Here is a 27,166-nt window from a genome sequence, read left to right on the forward strand (position 1 = left end):
TTCAATACTAACCGCATATACTACTTCTATACCACGTTATTATAAGAATTCCTAAACAAATTCCTTAATCAGAATTACTTAGTAACCTACTACCACATTGCTCGCAATTTAAGGATTAGAATCGTACGATTTTAACTTTTAAAAGCTTTGGCGAGAAATAAAATTTGAAACATTTTTTTCTTTCGTTTATATATTTTTCTTTTTGAAGATTCGAAAATTGCTGAATATCGGACGGCATTGTTTGAGTTGTGGTATCTATGCGTTTCCGAAACTTGACAGTTTCTTATCTGATTATTAGCTTATACCACGAGGACCTTATTAATGTATAACTACAACTACAGCGTGAACTCAATATCAAGATATAGCAATTTGATTGTATCAAAAATTATCCGAAAAATTGCCGTAACATCATAACGGATGCATTGAACCCTAATCAATTTCACATCAAAAAACTAGAGTTCTTTAAATTTGAATTAGAATTAGAATTGTTTTTATATTTACTAATATATGACGTCAAACCCATTTGGAAATTACCTTTTATTTTAAATTAATTGCTTGACTCGTTCTGCATTTCGGAAAATAACGCAACGAAAATAATGAAGGTAATTTTTGTACAACTGATAATTACACGCACAATAATTGTTCAAAAATGACCACAATTTTAAATTTTTCTACGAGCAGAATTAATTCGAACCACTAAATATTAAATTGTTGTTTTCTATTTAAATTTACATATATAGAATTGATTTAAAATAATTATATACTCTATTCAACACGATTTTAAGAAAATGCCTTAAGTATTTTTCAAATTTTACAAAAAATAAATAATAAATTACATAAAATACATTTTCACATTGAAAATATCTAAACTTTAGCTGGGTTGATATACACATAAACTTTCAATACAGCATCGCTCGTGCAAATCAGGTTAAATGCGTGTAAAACCACACATTCCTTAGGGCTGCTACAGCAAGTGTTTTACAAGCCGATTAAAAAGCTTTCGGAAACTTATAACCACGCAATTCGAGCTGCAATGCAAACTTTGAATGCAAAAACCATACAGTTACTGCAACTAGAAATTAATACCGCAAATCGGGAATTAAAATTTTGTAAATTGGCCAAAAAATATTTTTTTATGCTCGAAATCAAACGGTTCCTGCGCAGAAATGTGATTTTAAGACAGTTAAATGACATTATTGACATATTTCGCACTTTCTTACATAGAGCGTTGTTTTTACGTGACGTTTCCGACACCGGGCCATCACAATTTCATTTGATCACTTCCAGACCAATCAGGAAATTTGCAATACGTCATTTCGATTTGCGAAAATCGAACCCACCAAAAAAAAAACGCGAATTTTTTTGTTAAAAGCAGACGTTGTGTCTGTAAATCCAGGTAAACATTTGCATTTTGCAGGCGCACTAACCTTAACCTTGTCGTCAAACAAAATAAATCAAAATTTAATATTAAAATAATTGGTATATTCAATAAACAAATTATTGCTGGGTCACGGGTATATCGCCAAATGCAAAAATATAACAACCACAATGACTTATTATAATTTTACAAAACAAATTTGCTGTTTATTTTATAGACTGTTTAACAACAAACACGTTGTGTGTGCTTAAAACGCAATAAAAACACCAATTTGCAGCAATGAATGCACTCGCAATTTAACAAGTTATATTATGTGACCCTTTGCAGTTTAAACTTAGTACATCGAGCCACCATTGACGCAATTACATGTCCCGCTTGCCGACAATCGCCCAGGAAGTGTCAGGCAGCGTAATAAATTGCACGAAAAGGTCGACGGCGGGTCAGCATATGAGGTAATGCAAACAATCGCATGCAGAATATTTAACCCGAAAGCAAACGAAAATAACCTGACCGGCGTTTAACATTTAAAGAATAGGGAAGGAATGACGTCACATTTTCGATCTATATATATATATTATATAATGTTGCATGCCGTTTAACACGTATTCATCTATTTTCTATCTCGTTTCATTAAAGTTTCGTCGAAAGCCTGATGTTTTTCATTGTTTTATCGAATTAGAAACTGTAACCTGAAATAGACAATGGCACCGGTTTCTCGCTTCAAAATTTTAAATAAAAAACGATAAACTTTTAGTGATGCCGATACAACGTCACACAACAATGCAAAAATGACAAGTAGTTACAGTTTCTATAGGCTATCAATAAACAAAGCCAAAAAAAGGAAAATTTATTTTCAATAACATTACCATATATGAAAAAAAATTTGCAGTGAGTTTTTTCTCTTTAGTTTTAAATTATGTGTCTCTAATTCGTGGGCAAAAAACAATAAATTTTGACACCTGGGAGAATAATATGAGCCAAAAGTAATCGAAGTTCAAGATAGAGTAGGAAACCGGTAAAAACTTTGACTTGGCGATTGCTAGTTTAATTCGAAAGCGAATTTGTTTACAAAACTTTTACATCCAAATATAGTTTTATACAAAAAATCAAAATCGTAAGCTAAAATGTCAAATTTAATTTAAATTATTAATACTAATTTCGACGTCATAAGCTTTAAATTTAAATATTAAATAAATCGAATTAAATTTAAAAATGCGGTCTCCTTTTTTTAGGCCATGCAATTTTTTTTATGTAGCTAAAAATAGCCCAACCTTTAAATACAGCTAAAAACAATGTATTTTAAGAATTACAGGTTTAATTAATTGCAAATGCCAAATACTGAGCCAAAAACCCCCAATTCGAATTGAAATCCATTTATAGAAAAAGTGTTAAAAAAACGTGAAAAAAATAAAAAAGCGACATTACCATAATTTCAAAAGACAAATAAATTTATGGCAGACACAGACAGTGGGGAACACGATTTTTTAGATTTGTAATATTAATCTTAATTAAGGAAATCAAATAAGGTTTTATTCTTTTGTAATTATTTCCATAAGCGTTGTACGTCCAGACAAATCGCGCAGATTAAAAATGCGTCATGTCTACCCTTTCTTATATTAAAAAAACCCAAATAAAAAATAAAAACACGTGATTATGTTTATATTTAATTTAAACAACTCTGCCACGCCATCTTGCGGCAAAAAAACGACAAATTAAATTTTAGTTTTGTAATTTTAGAAAATTAATTGAAATTTTTTCAAAAAAATAAACTAAAACTTAATAATATATTTTGATGTTATCAAAATTTTACATTTTTAATAATACCTTATATTTAAAGACACTTCCTGTATGGTTGTGTTATATTTAAATGTGTAATCAAGTCATTGATCTAGTCATGTCATGAGCCTTGTGTTTTACATCTAGTATAACTACACTGTAACATTGTAGACTCAACATTGTAGAGGATGTTATATGTAACTTATAATACATTAAACAAACAAAGCGCTTAGCATATACTGTACACCAATATTATACAATTTAATATATATGCCAAACCTATTAAGCCAAATAAAACCTATTTTAAAATTTATGATTCACAAAAAAATTTTGAATTAAGAATCTGATGTTTTTGGCCTTTATTTAAAAATACCTAATAACTAAATTTTAAGAAAGCTTGGCATTTTTAGGTATATGGATTTAAATGTTGTGTCATTTTAACAAATATGACAGCTTCTGGAAGGCCTAAAAAACCAAAATGCCAGTTTAATGTCAATCAATAAGCAAAATCTATTTGTTATAAAAATTTGCTGTATTTCGTTATCCAAAATACATTAGATGAGATCACAGTACTTTATATGGAAAAAATATAATGTTTTTACAAAAAAAAAATAAAATTGTATTGTACAAATACAAGTTTTATTTACTAAAATGTAACACAACCTTAAAAATTTAATACATAACAATAAATATAAGTGCCTAAAAAAATCTAAAATTCAATTAATTTTACAAGAAATAGCAAATCAACGAAATGTGTTAATTTATTTGGGTCAGAAACTACAGTTTTTCTAAACAGCAATATTTTACTGCAGATGCAGTATACACAGACGTTATATCATGATATACGAACAATTAAAAGCAACAGAAATAGCACGAATAGCCTAACAGCGTGATGTGAGTGGTATTAGAGTGGTGAGCATATTTGTTTACGCTCTGGCTTTCAGTCGCAAAGCAACCACTTAAAACCTTTTCAACAGGCCCCTATCCATAGCAAAGTTAACTAACTTTGGATTGTATTACAGTACGGGCAAATATCAAGTATGTTGTGACGCCGATGTAACAACAGTATGGTACGAGAGAAGTAAATCCTCGCCGTGTATTGAAACTGTATCCCAAGTGTTTATATAGTGTCAGTAGCTGTACCATGTTGTACTACAAAATCATGTATAAAACCAATGTCTAAATGATCAAACATTGATAACGGTTTGAACTGTTTTTTGTATCATATTGACATTGTCCAAAAATATAAGTATCAAAAGAAGGATTTCACATTTAAACCACAGTTACACATTTGAAATTACTATTAATTAAGCATCGTATAGTTTAAACAATTAATAGCACATATACATTAGTTTACACGGTGTGTTTACGGTATATTGTGAATGTTGTGATCTAAAGCACTCTAGAAACAACTGTTTTGCTTATATTTAATCATACGACATCATCGCGTAAATTATAATCCCCTTCCCTGTCATATGACTGTGCTATTTTACGCGCACTAATAACTTTTTTCATTCGGTATTTTTACACATTACACAATTGGTATTTCTACTAATAAAGGATCGTTGGTCTAAATTTAAGCTTACGGAAAAAACACGTGATTTAACATCGAGGTGTCAATTATTGGAAATTTAACGGTGCATTTTATATTGACAAATCGATTAGCGATAGCGTTGGCATATAACGTAAACACAGGTGATAGGGTCGATGTAACAAGGTCTGGCAAAGCGATAATAATTCAGATATCGTTTCGCAACTATCAATCATAACGGTAAATCGAGTTTACGACCAACTAGTTAGGGCGCAATTAAATACGTTTATATGGCTTTGTTTAAAAATTAGAGTGGGGAAGATCAAGTATCATTAGCTGACTAGGTAGATACCAACACATAATTGACATACGCGCTCGGTATAAAGTCATAATTAAGCGTCAACCAAAATGGCTTAATGGCCTACGTTTCCTGCTTGTTGAATCTAAATAATTCCTAGTGTCGACTGCTTGTTGAGTAGGGTACCTACCAGCCCAATTGACATAACGATAACTTCTTAATTTGTGGCAAACGTGGAAAAACTTCCGCTGCCGAGTGAGTTTTGGGAAATCGAAATCGTCGCGACTGTTTTCAAATTTTTGTCGCTTTTGAATAAAATCATGAACAATGTTCGGATTTTCTTATAAATGTAAATATGTGCCTTTCTTCATTACTTGGGTTTTTTTTTTATTGTTAGTTTAATTGTTTAAATTGTTACCGTTATTGATGTGTGAAAAAAATCCAAACGAAATTCGTAATTCTCAAAAAATTTTCGTTTTTTTCAGTTACTGTACCACAATTGGCACAAAAAGTACTTATATGACATTTTTAGATTTTTGTTGCTTATTAAACGAGTATTTACATTAAAATTCGAATGAAACAATTACTTGAGTTTTTAAAGGGTCTTGGGGGAATAAATTCCTCGTCATACTTTTCCCAATTTCTCTAAAGCTTAAAACGCTTACACAGTTTTAACAAGAGATTTTCCATTCAAGATCCCAGTGGGACACAAAATATTGGCTACAAATTGAAAAACTATTGGCCTTAGTGCAACGCCGAAAGTTAAGAAGTCAATTAGATCGATTTTACGCAAGTTACATAAACATAAGTCTGTTATAAAATGTTTATTTTACACTTTGTAAAAACTGCGGGACGTATTCGTCATTGCTGTAACGTGCGGTGCGTTGGGGCAATTTAACAAAGAACTGCATTTTTTTACACTGAAAACAATGGGATAAAAAAGTTAACGAGAAAAAAGCGTGCTCACTGTCCATTTGATAATACACGTAAATAACGACTCTGCGTACACTGCCGAAACAAACAAATACGTAATAACGTTAATTAAAGCCATGCAATTAACGTGCTGGCTTAATGAGAAATACTAATTATGGTTTTTAAGAAATACAATAGACAATAAATAAAATTTCAGCATCAATCAATGTAATGAATAGTTCTTTTTCGCTTATAATTTAGCTTCGCAATTCATAAACAGGGCGTTATACGTAATAAAACAGTCATATCAGTCCATGCATATTGCGCATTGCATTACTAAATGTTTTCAACCAAACTAGATAGAAACGCGGAAGTGAGGTGCAATTCACCATAAGGTTATAGAGGCTCGATATTATTTACACCATGCAAAGTTCCCACACGTTATTTCACATCACATTTTCGCTCTATAGGGACCAGCATTAAAATCGTGTTCGATTACGTTTTTATTACAAAAAAGGTTGGTCCCAAAGGTCGATTCTTTTAATAAACTTTAGAAAATATCAAACAAGTAACGCTTTTCAATATAGTTAAGTGATTATGTTAGGAAATAAGCACACTTTACACACTAATGCCGATTACTAATTATTGCCACTCGCTATGTTTAACAATAATATCTTAGGTTTGAGTAGCAAAGTTTAAAAACAACAACTAACAAACTTAAATTCTTACATGTTATTTTTTTCATCCTAATTATTTAATGTAATTTACAATTGCTACACAAAAAAGACATAAACAATGTTAGAATTTTCTTTTTAACTTCAAGGTATGCAGATACCTATATTTATCATTATAAAACGTATTGCCATTCAAAAACGAGAATAATATTATAGTATATTAATAACGAGCAGCATATTAAACCTAAAGATGTCAATGATAATAAAATATAGAATATAGGGCGTGTATTCCTATCCTTCTATTTTACCTTTTACCTTGGACTTAGTTTTGTATAAAAAATTCATAAGCAAGCAATTTAAATATTAATTCACTTGTCTAGCATATGGTTCAAATTGTTTTTTTTTAGTCATGATCTTAACAAACAAAGCACCACATTTAAATTTTCATTAAAAAAAAAAAATTGGTGTTTCAACTTTTACAGCAAGCAGAGGAAAAAACACCACATTTTTCTTAACACGACAACATTTTTTCCGTTTATTTGGTGTAAGCAACATAGTAATAACTGGAATAAGGGAAGCGGGTCAGCATACACATTGTTGTGTTGTTGTATCATATTTCAATGGACCCACATTAATCAAAGAATTTAATATGAGGCGTTTGGTTGTGAAACAAAAAGCGCGCAATAACAAATTGCGAAAACAGAATTGAAAAACAACATAATTTAAATAACAAATTTTGTAATAATATTTTTAATTAATAATAACATAAAAACAAATATATATATATAACTATAGCTATAGATAAATTATTGTATTAATTAATATATTTTTATATACATTGTTTATTGATGTGAAATGAGTTTAATTTTAAATCGTAATATTTATTTTTAGCCTACAATATAATTTACAACAAAACAAATACGCCGTAAACCAATCCTTACGTAATACTAAGGGAAAATTGTCGTAGCTTTTACGACCTAGTTTTAGTTAGAGAAACAAGCGGGCAAAATTTCCAAGGACCATTAAAGCAACATCGTTATAAGCGACTATACACATATATGCGCGCTCGGAAGTCGGTGGGTTTAGTTTACATAAGCAAAAAATAGAAACTGCGATAGTTTAATTATGTGCACTGTACAGCAGGCAATACATGACGTAAGTAAGCCACAATTCCGTGCATAAACACATACTCTGGCCGAGCGATTCCGGTTTATGTATTAATAGAAGTAGCACACTATAATACCGTGGGTATAGGGACGAATGAAAACAATTTACTGCCCTAACATATTTTAAATTTGGTACATTTTAGCGTAAAAGCCTAACAAAAACTATAGCTTTTTGGATATTTAAAATATACTAAGACTAATTAAACATTATTTTAGGTATTGACTATTTTAGTTAACTCCTAGTGTACTAAATACATTTGTAAGTAAAGTATATACTTAAGTGCTAACTTCTAATACACAAAATAAAGCTCAACACATAAATCATGTAGCTATCCCTAACTTTAACTCTAAACAAAACCTTAAAAATCCCATAATGCATGCACTGCCATAGCTACATAAACTGTCTGTCGTTAAAAATCGAACTGAAATATTAATCACTAAATCGAGCATCAAAATGGAAAAGTAATCAAGGTTATACATAATTGATATCATGAATCATGCCACTAACCTTGCATATGGTAAAAACATAGATCCTTGTATAAAGACAGATCCAGACATGAGTAAATACCAGCAACGACAAGGGTCGTCTTTCCTATAAAACGCAATTATATATTAAAAAAACATACAATGTAATGTAAATCTTTTCTTGTAACACATTTTTACGTAAATCTTAACTTAGTAGGTAAAATTATCTGGACCAAAAAAGGTGAATAATAGTTCTATATATTATAAATACAATAAGAAAGTACTACATTACAAAAATCACACCTGTAAAGTATTTCATTTGCCTTGTGAGTTTCAAACCTCACAAAAGAGCACATGCTCCGTAAGTTTTGTTCTTTCATGCTTGACAGTGCTTCGATATTGTTTAACCGGGAATAAATCACATTTAATTCCTGACAAAAATGTAAATAGTTAGGTTTAAATTCAAGATGGCCAACATATTTATACACATACATAAAATTTATTATTGTTTTAACACAGTTGTGCTAATAAATAAATCTTCGTTCACAGACTTTTTAAGTTAGGCTTATGAAATACTTTTATATTATCTTTACAAAACTGTACAGAGTAAAAAATATTACCCTTTGATTACGCTTTTCGCCTGAAGTTCGCAGAGCGAATAAAAATTCATTGTCTAAGGTGCCCAGAGACATTTTGTCTTGGTATTAATATAACAAGCAATAATGTATTATCCAATCTCCGATATAGACATTTTTAAATCTAATAAAAAATGAACCTATGTGCTTGGCCAACAGGCTATTTAATAAGCCATGTTGGCGTTTCTATTTACTTAAAAATTTTAATTCCAGTAATCAATGTAGCTTTTTTTCTCAAGTAGTTTCTGTATTTTAAATTTTAAAAATAAAAGTTACATAAAATGTTGAAATAAAAGATAGATTTGCAATAACCAATAGCATAAAACATGTGAACATTAACTGAATTTCAGTTGTCAAACTAAGTCTATAGAAAGACAGAAAATTTTATGTAATTATAAGAAATAAACAAATTGAGAAGCTCTATTAGCGTCATCCGCGGGCTTAAACCAGTAGTACTAAAATAAATGCAGAAAAGGAGGGAATTCACAAGAGAATATTAGAATATTAGGGTAAGGTAATAAAGAATTCGAACCTTTTCGCATCCCTAAACCTGGCGGACAACGCTAATACAGCTTCCAAATAGAAATACCCCACACCACACAATATTCAGATATTTTAACAGATAAACACTAACAAGTAATAAGTGCTTTAAGTGTTAAGTAAAAGATGAACTCCCCAATCGGTTTACAGTAACCTGTCTGTATTAACTAACCAATTAATATAAAAATATTCCAATTTAAAAAAAAAAATAAGTGTGCTTAAATCAATTTTTAAAATCAGGCATCTTGTCCTCTTCTTACAAATAACTGTCTGACTGACTGCCAAACTGCGAATACTAACTTTGTAGAATATCGTCCTTCTATCAATATTTTGATTCTTCTTATTTAAGGTGAAGACGTTTTTAGATATAAAGATATCAACAGACAAACAATATTAGAAAAACACTCCAAACAACCAAAACAGACTGACATTTTACCAACTGTTTAGTTACAGGTTTTCTGATCCGCTCTACGTAAATGGCGGAGCAGGCGGAGAAACCGGAGCAAACGGAATTCGGAATAATTATTTATGGTGACGTGTTCCGCGTCCCAATTTTTGTAAATATAAAATTTTTATTGCAAATAAAATTAAACAACAAGTATAGATTTATAAAAAATTATTTAAATTTTAACACATTTATCCTTTTTTGGTATCACATATACATTTAATTTTAAATGGTTAAAATTAATTTTTAGATTTTTTAATCATCAAACAAGCTTTTGTTTTTCAATCAGTTTTAATCATTTTTTATTAGATTATACATTAGACAAAACTTTGAATGCCTAAAATTAATTTTTAATTTTAATAGATAAACCAGAATTTAAATATAATAAGCAAACAAACTTCTTTTTAAAAAAGTTTTTTAATTACTTATCTTTTAATATACATTAGACTAGATTTTAAATAATGGATATCAATCTTAGATTTTTAATAAATAAACAAGCACTAAAATGTATTAAACAAACAAAATTGATTTTTACATAGCAACTAGTATTCACCGTAGAAAACAATTTCTTTTGTTGCCAATTGTTACCTCATTTTAGACCCAATAAAAAACCAAAGTATTTTTATTTAACGTATATCTATTTTGCTATGTATTTAATAAAGTTTAGCTATTTCTACTTATTCGAATTAAAAATCAAAAAATTGTTTTAATTGAACTATTTTTAATGCGAGTCGGGGCTTAAATTTAAGATCTGATCGTTTATTAGCAAATTCTGTTTTTCGGTATCTAAAAATGTCTAAATACTTCTTTTAATAGCTTTATGTCAACAATAAACGACAGAAAATAAATTAATAAACAATTTTTTTTTTTAAATAGTGCATTTATTTTATTTCATTACAAAAAAAATCGTAAAATGTATTTAAAATATGATATTTCATGTTTTTTTGTGTGTTAGTTAAAGATATTATTATATAAATAAATTGTACAAGTTCCTCTCAAAGCTATCATACCAAAATGAGGTTACCAACAGCTAAATGGAAAAATATTTGTGTGTGTAAAAAAGTGCAAATAATAAGTTGTATGTTGTCGTTTAAAAAGTGCATTTAAATAAATTGTATGTTGTTGTCTAAGCTGCTATGTTGTATGGGAACCTGTAAAATATAAAAATGAGGTTAATAAGAAAAGTAACTTAAACTTCAAAATGTTAACTTAATTTTGATACATGCAAAAAATAAAATTAATTTTAGCTTGCCCTACCTAAAATCAAGCTCAGAAACAGCAGAAAATCTTTTTCTTTATCAAACCTTCTCCTTGTCTTGATCCTCTCCAACTTCCTCTTCGATAGTGGCCAGTACCATCCAGCGATCTGCATCCAGACTTTTCTTCTTCCTTCATCCCTGCAATAAAAAGAAAGTAAATTTTTATTCAATGACTGCGCTTTGCTTTCATTAATCACTTCATACAAAACACCAGAAATACCATTACTCGAACCAATCATATCAGGCAAACCACCACTCGAACAAACCATTCCAGTCACACCATCTACAACTTCTGGTAACTCCCCAATCAAAGCATTGTCCAACAAGAGGCACACTGCATCCTCCTCAGCAACCTCCGTTAGTGCCGGACTCAAGAGGTCCTTCACGAAGACACCCACAGTCCCACCAAGTCCAACTCCCAAGCAACCTTCTCTACACTTTCACACATCAGTCCTCCCACACCCCCACTTAAACCAACCATACCATCCACGCCACCGCATAAACCAACAATACCAGACACACCACTACTCAAATCATCCAATCCAGACACACAATCTACAACTTCCGGTAACTCCTTAATCAAGGCAATGTCCAACAATAGGCATCCTCTTCAGCAATCTCCGTTACTGCCTTACTTAAGAGATCCCTAATGAAGACACAAACAGTGTCTTCCACCATTTTCTCTCCTGCAACAACTGTTAACGCCTTGCTTAAAGCATCATAGATGAGTACAGACGCAGCATTGTCCTCCAACTCTCGTCTCACTGAAGAGGTCCTCCACGAAGACACCAGCAGTGCCTTCCACGTCCAATTCCCAAGCGACCTCCTCTACCGCTCAACACATCACTTCTCCTACCACTCTCTTCTCAACCTTACCACCTAACTCTGACACCACATCTATCTCAACCCTCTCTCTCACCCTCTTCGCAACTCTCTCCTCTCTAACCCCCTTCTCAACTACTCCTTCCAACTTCCCAACACACTCCTCGATTTTCTGTTAAAAATAATTAATAGCTGGTTACGCGATTATAAGTTACTCTTTAAAATAAAGTTAGCCTATTGTAAAGTATATTGCTTAAACCTAAAATCAATTAAATTACAGATCAAATGACTTCCTAATAGACTTAGCTGCCCTAACTGGGTAAAAATTTACTAGCTCTAGGCTAGGAACTCAATTCTAGTGTCTCTTTTTGCCTTAAAAGTTAACCTTTTCAGGTCTACTACACTAAAGGCTATAGGCCTAGGATAATTTTTTGTACGCCAGCCTAACAATTATAAAAATAAGACTAACCCTCATGGAAACGAGAGAATACATCTCCTTAAACGACACTCTGCTCATGGTTCTCCTTTGAAAAAGGAGTCCTTTGACTCCTTTGAAAACGCGAATAAACTCGAAATTCAAAAAAGATTTGTAAAAAATTTCCGAAAAAATTCGCAAATTTCAGTTTCAGAGTTACTTAGTTACGCATGGCAACGCATTTCAATTTTATTGCAAAACAATGCAATTTGACGTGTAATAATTTTAAACCAATTTCATTGCCTTTTTTCGCACCCCCGTCTAATTCTCTCTTTTTTTTCACCATAATAAGGTCACCAGTATAGGCTTTTTGGATATTTTCTTGACCTTGATGCAGAACCTCGTAGTATTCTTGTTGGTCAATGCAAAGAAACTAAAAAAAAATTGGAGTTAAATTTAGTGGAAAATTTGTAAAAATATTTTGAGGCAAACTCGTGAAAAAAAATTTTAAAAACATTATTTGACAATATAAAAATTGTTAACATAATTTAGGCGGGAATCCAAAGTAAATATTGCTTGAAAAATTTAAAAAGGCATTAAATAGATTACAAAATTATGGGGCTAATTCGAAGTAATAGATTTTGCTGTATAAATATTTTTTGTTGACATTTTGATAAGAAATGCTGCTGGGTAAATATTCATAAGATAAGATTGCTAATTACCCATGCCCAATTTAAAATATGTACATATCAAATACATGGAAAAATTTTGATTAAAAACAAGAAAAAAAACTTAAAATTAGATTTAGCACAAATTACAGTAAAAACGTTTAAAAAATTAAAAAGCTAAAAAAAAACTTTAAATTGTTTTTACTTAAAAAAAATCAATCTACCTGGCAGTCATCGCAAGTAGTAACCATTACTCCTTTATGTTTTTGTTTATCTAATGTTGAATTAACTCCAAAACTATCTCCCATTACCAGAATTTCTTCCTCATTGTTGTGAGTCACTTGAACTTGACCATTGATGATTACAGACCAAGAATCAAGCTGTAAAAAAAAAATCTAAGTTTAAAAAAATAAATTTTTTGAAAAGATTTTTAAAAGATATTAAATAAAAACTAAAATGGAGAAAAAAAATGTTTTAGTGCAAATGTTTTTCACTATATTAATTATACATTATTCGCCTTAAAATTACTCTATAACTTAGTATAAACTTACTAATTCATTATCGTTTAACACAACAGTTGATTTAGTTTCAACCCAAGCAAACACCATTACTTTACACAATGCTCTTCTTATGGGTTCTGTCATGTTGGAAAATGCTCGCAAACTTTTGGTGAACTTAAGCAATATTTCTAAACAAAAACATTTTTATTATTCCAATTATGAAAAAGCTTAAAATACTGTATGAATAGACTAATTACTGGTTCAAAACAAGGATTTATTATACTTAATACATGTACAGTGTAAAAAAAACTACTATTTTGATTTTTCAACAATTGCCTCTTAAAAAAATTTTTATTTTAGAAATTATTTTTTTTATATATTCAATTTAGTTTAAATAGTTTTTACCTAGATCATCCACATTTCTGTCGTTTATATCTTTTTTGAGGACATCGATCACAAGATCTTTGATGTAGATGGAGGAGTTGGAATGAAGAGAAAGAGAGTCCCCATCCATGTCATTATCTTCTTCATAATCTTCGCCCTCATCCTAAAATAATAAATTTTAAAATTAAAATATATATATAAAAAAAATTAAAAAATTAATTTTCCTTATTTAGATAATTTTCCTTACAAATTCTGAAAAAATTAATGAATTTTAGAGTCAAAATTTAATAAGTTTCCTTTTTTTTAATTTTTACTAAAAATAATTATTAACTTGCAGTAATCAAAGTTAAACGATTTTACAATATCGTGCTTCTTATTTTGTAACTTAAAGTAATGATGACAAAATGGAAGGAAGCGCACCAAAAGGCTACATAAAAAAGGAAAAAGGCAAAACGCACCGATACGCGTGCGCAATAAAACACACAAGCTTCGATAATAATAATGTTTACGCCACATAATCCCCCCTCAGAAGCGTCGTAAATACACAAAAAAATAGCAATAACAGTTAAATCAAATAAAAATGTTTGTATTAGATCTTTTGGGGTCTACCACGACCAATATGTTTGGTTACTTGGATCGGCTGAGTGGGATCCGCGTGCACCGGTTTCAAACGATCCACCGAAACTATTTGTTTGTTGGCACCCATTTCTAATTCAAAAGTTTTTGGGCCACGTTTTAAAACTAAATACGGTCCTTGGTATGGTGCGGTAAGTGGCGGTCGATGTAAATCCTTACGAACGAAAACGTATTTGCAAGTCTTTAAGCTGGGGGGAAAATTTGTTTTCAGAATAGCGTGGCGCGACATCGGCTGAGGAACAAAATTATTTACTTTTTCTTTTAAATACTTGAGCGTCGTTTTTGCATCATTTGAATTTGGTTCATGCTTTATTAAATTCCCAGGAACGGAAAGTGGAGTGCCATAAACCAACTCGGCAGACGATATCTTTAGATCTTCTTTCGGCGCGGTTTGAATACCCAAAAGTACCCATCGAAGTTGTTCAATCCAGTTTGGACCCTCTAGCCGTGTCATTAGTGAACTTTTAAGGTGTCGATGAAACCTTTACACCAAACCGTTTGCTTGTGGTCTGAAGGCACACGTATGATGAATTTGTATGCCAAGCGTCTCGTTCATATTTCTCCAGATACTTGAAGTAAATTGCGCTCCGCGATCACTAGACAGGTTGGTTGGTATACCAAAACGTGAAATCCAATGGTATAAAAACATTTTCGCACAAGTTGCCGTTGTTGAATTTTTCATTGGAATATCTTCCGGCCACCTAGTAAAACGGTCAACAATGGTAAGAAGATAAACATGGCCGTCGGAGGGCGGAAGTGGTCCTACAATGTCAATGTTTAAATCACTAAAACGATTCTGGGTTTCAGGATATCTAACCAATGGAGCGTGAACATGCCTTTGTATCTTGGATTTTTGGCAAGATAAACACTGCCTTGTCCATATTCCCACGTCTTTATTAAGCCCATTCCAAACAAACTTTGAGCTTATTAACTTCCGCGTTGTTCGTATAGATGGATGCGAAAGGTCGTGAATAATATGAAAAACTTTTTCACGCCACTTTAGAGGAACAATAGGGCGAGGCTTGCCGGTCGAAATGTCGCAAAGTATTGAAAAATCTTGTTTTTCAAATGTGACGTCGGCTACTTTAAGCTTCGTGTCGGCTGATCGATAACTTTGTACTTCTCGATCTAATTGGTCCGCAGCAAAAAGTTTATAGTCCATATCGATGGTTTGATTGACGTTGAATATATTGGCCCGTGACAAAGCATCTGCTACAACATTACTTTTTCCGCTGATGTGTTGGATGTCTGTAGAATATTCGGATATTGCAGATAAATGACGCTGTTGTCGACTGGACCAGGGATCAGAAGCTTTTGAAAAGGCGAAAATAAGAGGTTTGTGGTCTGTATAAATTGTAAAAATTCTGCCTTGAAGAAAGTAACAATAATGACGCACCGCCAGATAAATTGCCAACAGTTCTCGGTCAAATGTACTATATTTTTCCTCCGCCAGCCTCAAGTGTTTACTAAAAAATGCGAGGGGTTTCCGAGCGCCGTCGATAAATTGCTGTAAAACAGCACCTACTGCTTTTTGTGAAGCGTCCACAGTTAAAACAGTTTTAGCATTGGCTTGGGGATGATATAACATGGCACAATGCGCATGAGAAGCCTTTGCTTGGTCAAACGCGGACTGAAACTGTGGATCCCAATTTAACCTTGATGGCTTGCCAGCTAACTGTTTATAAATTGGAGTCATAATACGAGCAGCATCTGGAATAAAATGGAAATAAAAGTTGATCATACCGGCAAACTCTTGAAGACCTTTAATAGTGTTTGGTGGTTGCAAATTTTGGATAGTTTTTACTTTGTCTGGCAAAGGAATAATTCCATTCCGGCTCACTTGATGCCCCAAAAAATTAATTTGGGTCTTGCCAAATTGACATTTTTTAACATTAACAATTAAACCGTGACATGAAAGTTGTTTGGAAAGTTCTTGTAAATGCTTAAGGTGTTCAGTCTGCGATCTGCTGGCCACTAATATATCGTCCAGATAAACAAAAACGAATTTTAAGTGTTGGAAAATACTATCCATAAGTCTTTGAAAGGCTTGAGCTGCGTTTTTCAAACCGAAAGGCATTCTTTTAAATTCAAAAAGTCCAAATGGCGTGATGACAGCTGTCTTCTGAATGTCTTCTGAAGCTGCTGGTACTTGATGATACCCTCTTATTAGGTCAATTTTTGAGAATACGCAACATCCATCTAATTGAGAGGTAAAATCTTGAAAATGTAGAATCGGATAACGATCCGGTTCCGTAACAGCATTTAGTCGACGATAATCGCCACACGGGCGCCAACCTCCTGTAGCTTTAGGAAGTAAATGGAGGGGGGTGACCAAGGACTTGATGACCGTTGAATAATTCCTAAATTCAGCATTTTAGAAAACTCATGTTTTGCAATTTCTAATTTTTCTGGCGACAATCGTCGCGCTCGAGCATGCACCGGAGGGCCAGTTGTTGGGATGTAATGCTGGACTTTATGTTTGATAGTACCTTCATTAAAACGTGGTGTTGTTATATCAGGAAATTCTTTTATCAACTTGTCATATGATGAATTTATTTGTGAGAAAGTTGGTTTTGAAATATTAAAAAGCTTCCGGCCTTTTAAATCTACAACCAAGGAATGTTCGCGAATAAAGTCAGCACCTAATAATGGTCTCATGACATCAGCAATAACAAATTTCCATGCAAATGTGCCAGTAGGTAAGTGGACACGAATAATTTTTGAACCATAAGTTTGTATTTTTCCACCATTAGCAGCGATTAGAGGGTTTTCTTTGTTTTTCTTGTAGCGTTCATATCTTGTTGGTGGAATAACACTTATTTCGGCCCCAGAATCAACTAAGAATTTTATTTTAGATATTTTGTCGTCCAGGAAAAACAGGTTACTATGCTTGCCGGTTGCTGCTACAGACAACAACCGGCTTTCTAGTTTTCCGAATATTGACATGGTGGGATACATTTCTTAGCATTTTTGCCAAATCGACGATGGTAAAAACAAAGAATTTTTTTAGAATCAGTTTTAGATACCGCATAAGAAGAAAAAGAAGAGGCGCATTTTGTTAGCAAGATTGCAACTGCACGTTGCGCAAGTTTACGCATTATCTTCAAAGTTACTGTCGGCTAAAACCACACGCACGTCTTCAGGTAGAAGCTGCAAAAATATATGTTGAAAAAGGAAACAAGATTTGTGATTCCCTAAGAGAGCCAACATTTCGTCCATTAATTCAGAAGGTTTACGATCCCCTAAAGTAGGCATGTTTAGAATTCTCGACGCCCTTTCTTGTGGAGAAAGGCTAAATGTTCCGAGAAGACGCTGTTTGAGAGCGTCATACTTTCCAGTGGTTGGCGGATCTTCCAGGAAATCAATAAGACGAAGTGCGGTGTCCTGGTCTAATGCAGACACAACGTATAAATATCTTGTTTGGTCGGTAACAATATTTCGCAATTCAAACTGTGCTTCAGCTTGTTGGAACCAAACTCGAGGATGGGACGACCAAAAGTTTGGTAACTTAAGCGCAACGGCATTTTCTTCTTTCATTTTCTTAGAAATTACGTTTCTAAGCGTCGGGGTCACCAATGTAGTAATCAAAGTTAAACGATTTTACAATATCGTGCTTCTTATTTTGTAACTTGAAGTAATGATGACAAAATGGAAGGAAGCGCACCAAAAGGCTACATAAAAAAGGAAAAAGGCAAAACGCACCGATACGCGTGCGCAATAAAACACACAAGCTTCGATAATAACAATGTTTACGCCACAAACTTACATTTTCTTTTAAACTTGACTGTGACAAACTAGATTGGGAAATATTGTCCAATTGTCCGTTGGCATTTTTAAGTGTTAAACTATTATTTCTTGATCTGTGTAAAGGAGAATCCTGCAAAAATCATAAAGAGTTTAAATATAAAAAACAATAAATTAACAAGTTTTTTAAACTATTCAAGAGGTAAAAGAATTTATTGGTAATCTAGATAAACAATAAAAAGCAGCCTTAATAAAATTTTCAAATTTGAATGGTTAAATTTATATTAACCTCTGGTGATGATGTATCTGCTTCAGCCACACTGTCAAGCGTACTTCGTGAATTTGAGTTTGAACTGTTGTGTCTTAATGCGTGAGGTCTTAAACCTACACCACTGTTGTGAAGTGCCATGTCTGGGTAGTCCACCTATTTTGAAAAAAAAAATAAATTTAAACTTTTTTCAATTAAAACAAAAGCAAATCTGATTTTAAACATCTTAAAAAAACATAATTTTAAAACAATACAATTCCATATCAAAAGGTTGCAAAAACATCTATTTTTAACTTTTTACAGATATTAAAGAAAAATAAAAAAATGCTATTATAATTTGAATAACAAAACTACCAAAAATTCCTTATGTTAATTATCTTGCCTTATAATGTGCAGCTTAAATCAATTTTAAAAATAAGTGTGCTTAAATCAATTTTAAAAATAAGTGTGCTTAAATCAATTTTTAAAATCAGGCACCCTGTCCTCTTCTTACAATAACTTACCCTGTTTACATGGACAATTTTTGCGCGACTAATACCGTTAAATCACCACTGTCATTCTGCTAGAATTTTTTTTTTTTTAAATCCTAGCAGAACTCCGCATTTTTCCGCAAAACGTTGTGTTTACATAAAAAAGTTAACTCGGTAATACAAAAATGTTAAGCTAGTAAAGAAATCATTACCTTCTATTATTTAACCTACAATGAAAATTTATTCTATAGATGGTGTTACAGAAGGTGTTTTTTAAGTAATAAGCTGTTATAAAGAATTTATAAGCTAAATTTTGAGTTTCACACTCGTTATTTGCAAAAGTTGTAGAGCGACGAAAAAACATTAAAGAAACCAACATTTGCTCGGCCGTAATTTTAAATGCTTTCCGACGATAGGAGTTGAAAAAAAAATTAACATTGCATAACTCTTATAACAAAGATAAAGTATTGTCATTTTTAAGGGCCACAAATGTTAATTACGTCAGTAGTTAAGCTAAAACTTATCGAAAAAAGTTTGATAAATCGGCCGAACGTCGACATTTGGAGCTATTTTTAAATACTTTCCGACGATAGGAATCGAAAAAAAATTTTAACGCGGCTTGATTGTTTAACAATAATTAAAATAGCAAAGTTTTGAGCGCCACATTTTACGTTTACAGCAGTTATAGCAGTTATTTTTAACGCGGCTTGATTGTTGTGTAATTTTGTATGACTCGGCGGATGGTAGTAATTATTCACTTATTAATCTTATTAAGACCAACATGATTTTCTTGCTTAACGACTTAGGTTTTACCGACGAAATAAGTTTTTCGCAGCGTACGCTTATTGTACAGCGAGATGGTTATAATTGTGGAGCTTGTGTCTGTCTTACAACAGACATTTTATGCGAAAATACAAAAATTAAAAATGTTTTTTTTTAGGATTTAGATTTATACAGGTGTTGGGTGGTTTATACCTTGTTTAAAATTGCAACAAACTATAATTCTGGCATACAAGCTATTGTATCAAATGCACATTTGCGTTTCACAGGCTTATTAAACAGTGACAACATATGTTGGTTTTATTCCGTTATGCATGCTCTAATGTCAATAGTTGAACCATTTTCCATAACCGAAACCATGATAAATACTATAAATTCAGATTGGCTTAATCTTTTTCAATTAATTCATACAATTAGTTTAAACGATAACGTTGATAATCAATTTCATTTAGAAACCGTAAAAAAAGTTTGTACGATTTATAATTTACAATTCGGAAACCAACAGGACGCTAGTGAATTTTTTGTAAAAAGTAGTAATTTTTGTGACTTGTTAAATTTAATCGGCTGTGACACAGAAATTTCATGTAGTTCGGTTTTAACTTGCAAATCATGGAATTTTGTTCGTCCCGCAAACTTTCAAATAACCCCTAATATAATGTTAATTCCGATCAACCCTACAATTAAGGATAGTAAATTATCAAGTTATATTTTTAATTATTTTATAGCAAAAAATGAACCAGATAACTGTCAAGAATGCAACTGCAAAAATATTAATACTTGCAATTTTTTTAATACACCAAATTTATTAGTAATATCATTACTAAGAGCAGGCCTTCAGCTAAAAAATCAAACTACAATTCGTCCGGACAAACATTTAGAATTTTTTAATTCCGCTTGCAATACTCAAAAAACTTATGAGTTAAGGTCTGTAGTAGTGCATTTGGGCGCATCTCTTGTTTCTGGTCATTACATAACTTATAACATTTTGGACAATGGCAAAATTATATATAAATGCGATGACACTGCTGCTAAAGTAATCAAAACTGTTGAAACGGCTTACGACGACATTAATACAAACGGATATATATTTTTTTATACGTTAAAGGGTACTACAATATTTGGTGACAACAATCATAATTGTGATGTTTCCGAGAAAAATTTAATTCTAACTAAAAAAAGTCATGAAACAGAACCAACTAACATTCAAAAACCCGAGAGTTTTTTTTTTGGACTGTAATTACATTTATGCGAAGGATGTTTCTTGGCCAAAAACAAGTAGCCCATTGTTACAAAATGTGCAAAATCAGATTTTAACTATCATTGGATTACCATTTAATAAATCAAAAAACACTGTATTTGGTTATCGTCATTCTTTGTTTTTAAAGGGCCACAATTACAAACTTAGTCAATACAATATGTTTGGTTCCCACGTAACTGAAAATATTTATCGCAACATAACTTTTTTTATTAAAAATCAATTTTGTCTGGAACAGCATACAGAGCATTCCACAAAAAAAATCGGTGACCTCGTTATTCAAACCAGGATTCGTTTTTTGTTTAAACAATCAATCTTAAATAACAGACATGATCTTTATCATTATCTATTAAGCTTCGAGGAGTCAAACAAAGAAATAGGTTATTGTGAAAATTATGTAAGACAAGTTTTAGATTAATAATTTTTTATGCAGTTTTACAGAACAAAACATATACCCAGATCTGCCACGAATGAGGAATTCGTTGCTTAACCTATTGCGACAAACTTGACACATCTAGTTTATAGGTGCGCAACATTTAAAATGCTTTTCTATGGCTTTTCTTAAGAAATCAAAAACTTACTGTTCAGGTAAACGTTTATAATCTGATAATATATCAAAGTGATAAGGGCAACTTAAAACCGAATATTTTATTTTTTAATCGAAATGATTTGAAACAAATTTTTATTTCAGTTTTATATTTTTATTGTAAATTTTTTGCCTCTTATGCAAACAATCTTTTTTTTAATTCCTTTACGTTTAATCTATCTTTTAATTCATATAATTGTAATAATTCTATTATTATCTGTTCTTTTTTTGTTTTCATTTATCTAATTTTTTGTATTAACCGATTGACCTTTAAATTTTTTTACTGCTTTATTACTATCAACAAAACACCTTTTTATTTTTCTATTTTTTCTTCTTTCCCGGATGAAGAGCAACCCCTTGTCGTGGGATCCGGGCTTTAAACAAAGATTGCTCAATAAGTTAACTTAAAATTTAAAATTTAAAGCATTCGGCTTGAAATGCCGACGTTCGGCCGATTTATTAAAATTTGTTTTCTTTAGAAATTTAAATTTCTTCTGAACTACTGACGTAATTAACATTTGTGGCCGTTGTGCAGTGTTAAATTTTCTTTTAACTCAAACAACGATTGTGAAACTCAAAACTTGGCGTACAATGTTTATTTGGCATTACTTATTGATTGTTAAATTTTGGGCTGTATTCTATTGTCGGAATATACTTTCTGCTGGAGAGTGGGATTCGTTTTTTCGGGTAGGAGCGGGCCTTTGTTTCTCTTTTGTTATTTCTCGGGTCAATAACTGCTGTAAACGTAAAATGTGGCGCTCAAAACTTTGCTATTTTAATTATTGTTAAACAATCAAGCCGGGTTGAAATTTTTTTTTCGATTCCTATCGTCGGAAAGTATTTAAAAATAGCTCCAAATGTCTACGTTCGGCCGATTTATCAAACTATTTTCGATAAGTTTTAGCTTAACTACTGACGTAATTAACATCTGTGGTCCTTAAAAATGACAATACTTTATCTTTGTTATAAGAGTTATGCAATGTTAAATTTTTTTTCAACTCCTATCGTCGAAAAGTATTTAAAATTACGACCGAGCAAATGTTGGTTTCTTTAATGTTTTTTCGTCGCTCTACAACTTTTGCAAATAACAAGTGTGAAACTCAAAACTTGGCGTACAATGTTTATTTGGCATTACTAATTGACTGTTAAATTTTGGGCTGTATTCTATTTTCGGAATATACTTTCTGCTGGAGAGTGGGATTCGTTTTTTCGGGTTGGAGCGGGCCTTTGTTTCTCTTTTGTTATTTCTCGGGTCAATAACTGCTGTAAACGTAAAATGTGGCGCTCAAAACTTTGCTATTTTAATTATTGTTAAACTATTAAGCCGGGTTAAAAAATTTTTTCGACTCCTATCGTCGGAAAGTATTTATAAATAGCCCCAAATGTCGACGTTCGGCCGATTCATCCAACTTTTTTCCATAAGTTTTAGCTTAACTACTGACGTAATTAACATTTGTGGCCTTTAAAAATGACAATACTTTATCTTTGTTATAAGAGTTATGCAATGTTAAATTTTTTTTCAACTCTTATCGTTGGAAAGTATTTAAAATTACGGCCGAGCAAATCTTGGTTTCTTTAATGTTTTTTCGTCGCTCTACAACTTTTGCAAATAACGAATGTAAAACTTCAACTTTAGCATAAAATTGGTTTATACCAGCTTATTACTTAAAAAGCACCCTCTGTAAAACAATCTATAGAATAAAATTTACATTTTATTCTATAGCAGATTAAACAATAGTAAGTAATGATTTCTTTACTAGCTTAACATTTTTATATTGCCGAATTAACTTTTTATGTAAACACAACATTTTGCGGAAAAATGCGGAGTTCTGCTAGAATTTATAAAAAAAAAAATTCTAGTAGAATGACAGTGGTGTTAAATCGACCGCATAGTGACGTATTATACGGTTCATTACACATAAATCAAAAAAAGGATAATTTAAGCGGTAGTTCTCTCAAATTGCAAATGACCGCTTGCAGCGGGTTGTCTTAGTATCGGTTGTTTTTGTTTCGGTAATCAACTAATTAGAAATAGTTTAACTGGGGTGTTTTAGAAGGATTGTAGTGTACATTATTTTTATTAAACACACTTTTTACAGATTATACAATTTAATATACAAATTAATACCTTATTCACATATAATTACCTATAAATATATATATTAGTTTCGGTTCGTTTATATCATGTAAACGGAACAAGAACTAACACATGCGCAACAATTGCGGTGACGTCAAAAATATCGGTATTAGTAGCGATATAAAAAGTGTCCATGTAAACAGGGTAACTGTCTGATTGAGTGCCAATCCGCGATTACTAGCTTTGTAGAATATCGTCCTTCTATCAATATTTTGATTATTCAAAACAAACTGACATTTTACCAACTGTTTAGTTACAGGCTTTCTGATCCGCTCTACGTAAATGGCGGAGCAAACGGAATTCAGAATAATTATTTATGGTGACGTGTTCCGCGTACCAATTTTTGTAAATATAAAATTTTTATTGCAAATAAAATTAAACAACAAGTATAGATTTATAAAAAATTATTAAAATTTTAACACATTTATCCTTTTTTGGTATTACATATACATTTAATTTTAAATAGCTAAAATTAATTTTTAGATTTTTTAATCAACAAACAAGCTTTTGTTTTTCAATCAGTTTTAATCATTTTTTATTAGATTATACATTAGACAAAACTTTGAATGCCTAAAATTAATTTTTAATTTTAATAGATAAACCAGAATTTAAATATAATAAGCAAACAAACTTCTTTTTAAAAAAGTTTTTTAATTACTTATCTTTTAATATACATTAGACTAGATTTTAAATAATGGATATCAATCTTAGATTTTTAATAAATAAACAAGCACTAAAATGTATTAAACAAACAAAATTGATTTTTACATAGCAACTAGTATTCACCGTAGAAAACAATTTCTTTTGTTGCCAATTGTTACCTCATTTTAGACCCAATAAAAACCAAAGTATTTTTATTTAACGTATATCTATTTTGCTATGTATTTAATAAAGTTTAGCTATTTCTACTTACTCGAATTAAAAATCAAAAAATTGTTTTAATTGAACTATTTTTACTGCGAGTCGGGGCTTAAATTTAAGATCTGATCGTTTATTAGCAAATTCTGTTTTTCGGTATCTAAAAATGTCTAAATACTTCTTTTAATAGCTTTATGTCAACAATTTTTTTTTTAAATAGTGCATTTATTTTATTTCATTACAAAAAAAAATCGTAAAATGTATTTAAAATATGCTATTTCATGTTTTTTTGTGTGTTAGTTAAAGATATTATCATATAAATAAATTGCACAAAGTAAAGATTATAAAGTTTTAGAGCTATCGAACCAAGAAAAGGTTACCAACAGCTAAATGGAAAAATATTTGTGTGTGTAAAAAAGTGCAAATAATAAGTTGTATGTTGTCGTTTAAAAAGTGCATTTAAATAAATTGTATGTTGTTGTCTAAGCTGCTATGTTGTATGGGAACCTGTAAAATATAAAAATGAGGTTAATAAGAAAAGTAACTTAAACTTCAAAATGTTAACTTAATTTTGATACACGCAAAAAATAAAATTAATTTTAGCCTGCCCTACCTAAAATCAAGCTCAGAAACAGCAGAAAATCTTTTTCTTTATCAAACCTTCTCCTTGTCTCGATCCTCTCCAACTTCCTCTTCGATAGTGGCCAGTACCATCCAGCGATCTGCATCCAGACTTTTCTTCTTCCTTCATCCCTGCAATGAAAAGAAAGTAAATTTTTATTCAATGACTGCGCTTTGCTTTCATTAATCACTTCAGACAAAACACCAGAAATACCATTACTCGAACCAATCATATCAGGCAAACCACCACTCGAACAAACTATTCCAGTCACACCATCTACAACTTCTGGTAACTCCCCAATCAAAGCATTGTCCAACAAGAGGCACACTGCATCCTCCTCAGCAACCTCCGTTAGTGCCGGACTCAAGAGGTCCTTCACGAAGACACCCACACTGCCCACCAAGTCCAACTCCCAAGCAACCTTCTCTACACTTTCACACATCAGTCCTCCCACACCCCCACTTAAACCAACCATACCATCCACGCCACCGCATAAACCAACAATACCAGACACACCACTACTCAAATCATCCAATCCAGACACACAATCTACAACTTCCGGTAACTCCTTAACCAAGGCAATGTCCAACAAGAGGCATCCTCTTCAGCAATCTCCGTTACTGCCTTACTTAAGAGATCCCTAATGAAGACACAAACAGTGTCTTCCACCTTTTTCTCTCCTGCAACAACTGTTAAAGCCTTGCTTAAAGCATCATCGACGAGTACAGACGCAGCATTGTCCTCCAACTCTCGTCTCAATACCGCTACCGTCTCACTTAAGAGGTCCTCCACGAAAACACCAGCAGCGCCTTCCACGTCCAATTCCCAATCGACCTCCTCTACCGCTCCACACATCACTCCTTCTACCAACTCTCCCACTCTCTTCTCAACCTTACTACCAACTCTGACACCACATCTATCTCTACCCCCTCTCTCACCCTCTTCGCAACTCTCTCCTCTCTAACCCCCTCCTCAACTATTTCTTCCAACTTCCCAACACACTCCTCAATTTCCTGTAAAAAATAATTAATAGCTGGTTACGCGATTGTAAGTTACTCTTTAAAATAAAGTTAGCCTATTGTAAAATATTGCTTAAACCTAAAATCAATTAAATTACAGATCGAATGACTTCCTAATTGACTAAGCTACCCTAACTGGTTAAAAATTTACTAGCTCTAGGCTAGGAAGTCAATTCTAGTGTTTTTTTTTGCGTTAAAAGTAAACCTTTTTTGGTTTACTAAACTAGAGGCTAGACCTAGGGTATTTTTTGTACGCCAGCCTAACAATAATAAAAATAAGACTAACCCTCATGGAAACGAGAGAATACATTTCCTGAAACGATACTCTACTCATGGTTTGCAATTTGCTGATAGCTTTTGATGGTTTTTTAATATTTTGAAAATTTGGGACTCCTTTGAAAACGCAAATAAACTCGAAATTCAAAAAAGATTTGTAAAAGATTTCCGAAAAAATTTGCAAATTTCAGTTTCGAAGTTACTTAGTTACGCATGGCAACGCATTTTATTTTTATTGGAAAACAATGCAATGTGTCGCGTAATGATTTTAAAGCAATTCCATTGGTTGAAATAGGATTGGTTCAAATTTTTCGTTTGTTGACAACCGAATAACGTTAATCATAATGTCGTCATAAACATTTAAATATTAATTTTATGAGATTTCTATGTCTTAAATAAATACATATTGGTATGTAGGCGCATTATAAATAAACTTTTTAATTTTGCCATTAATAATTATTACTTTTTGTTTTAATATTAACATTGTTTACCTGGTATATGCTCTTTTTTTGGTTTGTTTGCCTTTAACTTAATATTTTGTTATAAAGTTTACGACCATATTTTTTAAGCAAAAATGTTTGATTTGATTTCCTACAAGTTTGACGTCACTATGAACCAAATCGTTGAGGAACGCCATCTTGACAATA

The 27,166-nt window shown here is 31.8% G+C and overlaps 2 protein-coding genes and 1 pseudogene across 5 annotated transcripts in view; all 3 read right to left on the reverse strand.

Annotated features, from left to right (window-relative positions):
* The window catches only part of LOC145763872 (rap guanine nucleotide exchange factor 6-like), a 32,568-nt gene extending 23,494 nt beyond the window's left edge, over positions 1–9,074 (reverse strand). For all 4 annotated transcript variants that reach the window (XM_082575413.1, XM_082575410.1, XM_082575411.1 and 1 more), the window contains exons 1-3: positions 8,821–9,074; positions 8,504–8,631; positions 8,244–8,327 (exon numbers count right to left, since the gene is read on the reverse strand). In XM_082575413.1, coding sequence (XP_082431539.1) covers positions 8,244–8,327; positions 8,504–8,631; positions 8,821–8,892 — 284 coding nt within the window. In that variant the 5' untranslated portion in view covers positions 8,893–9,074. The remainder of the gene's footprint in view (positions 1–8,243; positions 8,328–8,503; positions 8,632–8,820) is intronic.
* Positions 9,075–10,692: 1,618 nt separating this feature from the next.
* On the reverse strand, positions 10,693–19,037 carry LOC145763362 (rap guanine nucleotide exchange factor 2-like). The gene is made up of 9 exons (XM_082574797.1): positions 19,020–19,037; positions 18,538–18,672; positions 18,271–18,381; positions 13,890–14,031; positions 13,536–13,672; positions 13,209–13,364; positions 12,620–12,749; positions 11,078–11,217; positions 10,693–10,971 (listed from the first exon to the last, which is right to left on the reverse strand). The coding sequence occupies exons 2-8, from the start codon at positions 18,655–18,657 to the stop codon at positions 11,090–11,092; spliced, it is 924 nt and encodes a 307-aa protein (XP_082430923.1). The 5' UTR covers positions 18,658–18,672; positions 19,020–19,037; the 3' UTR covers positions 10,693–10,971; positions 11,078–11,089.
* LOC145763625 (uncharacterized) lies at positions 16,767–18,041 on the reverse strand (annotated as a pseudogene).
* Positions 19,038–27,166: the final 8,129 nt, after the last annotated feature.

This window comes from Corella eumyota, chromosome 1, assembly GCF_963082875.1.
Source record: "Corella eumyota chromosome 1, kaCorEumy4.1, whole genome shotgun sequence".
NCBI lineage: Eukaryota > Metazoa > Chordata > Ascidiacea > Phlebobranchia > Corellidae > Corella > Corella eumyota.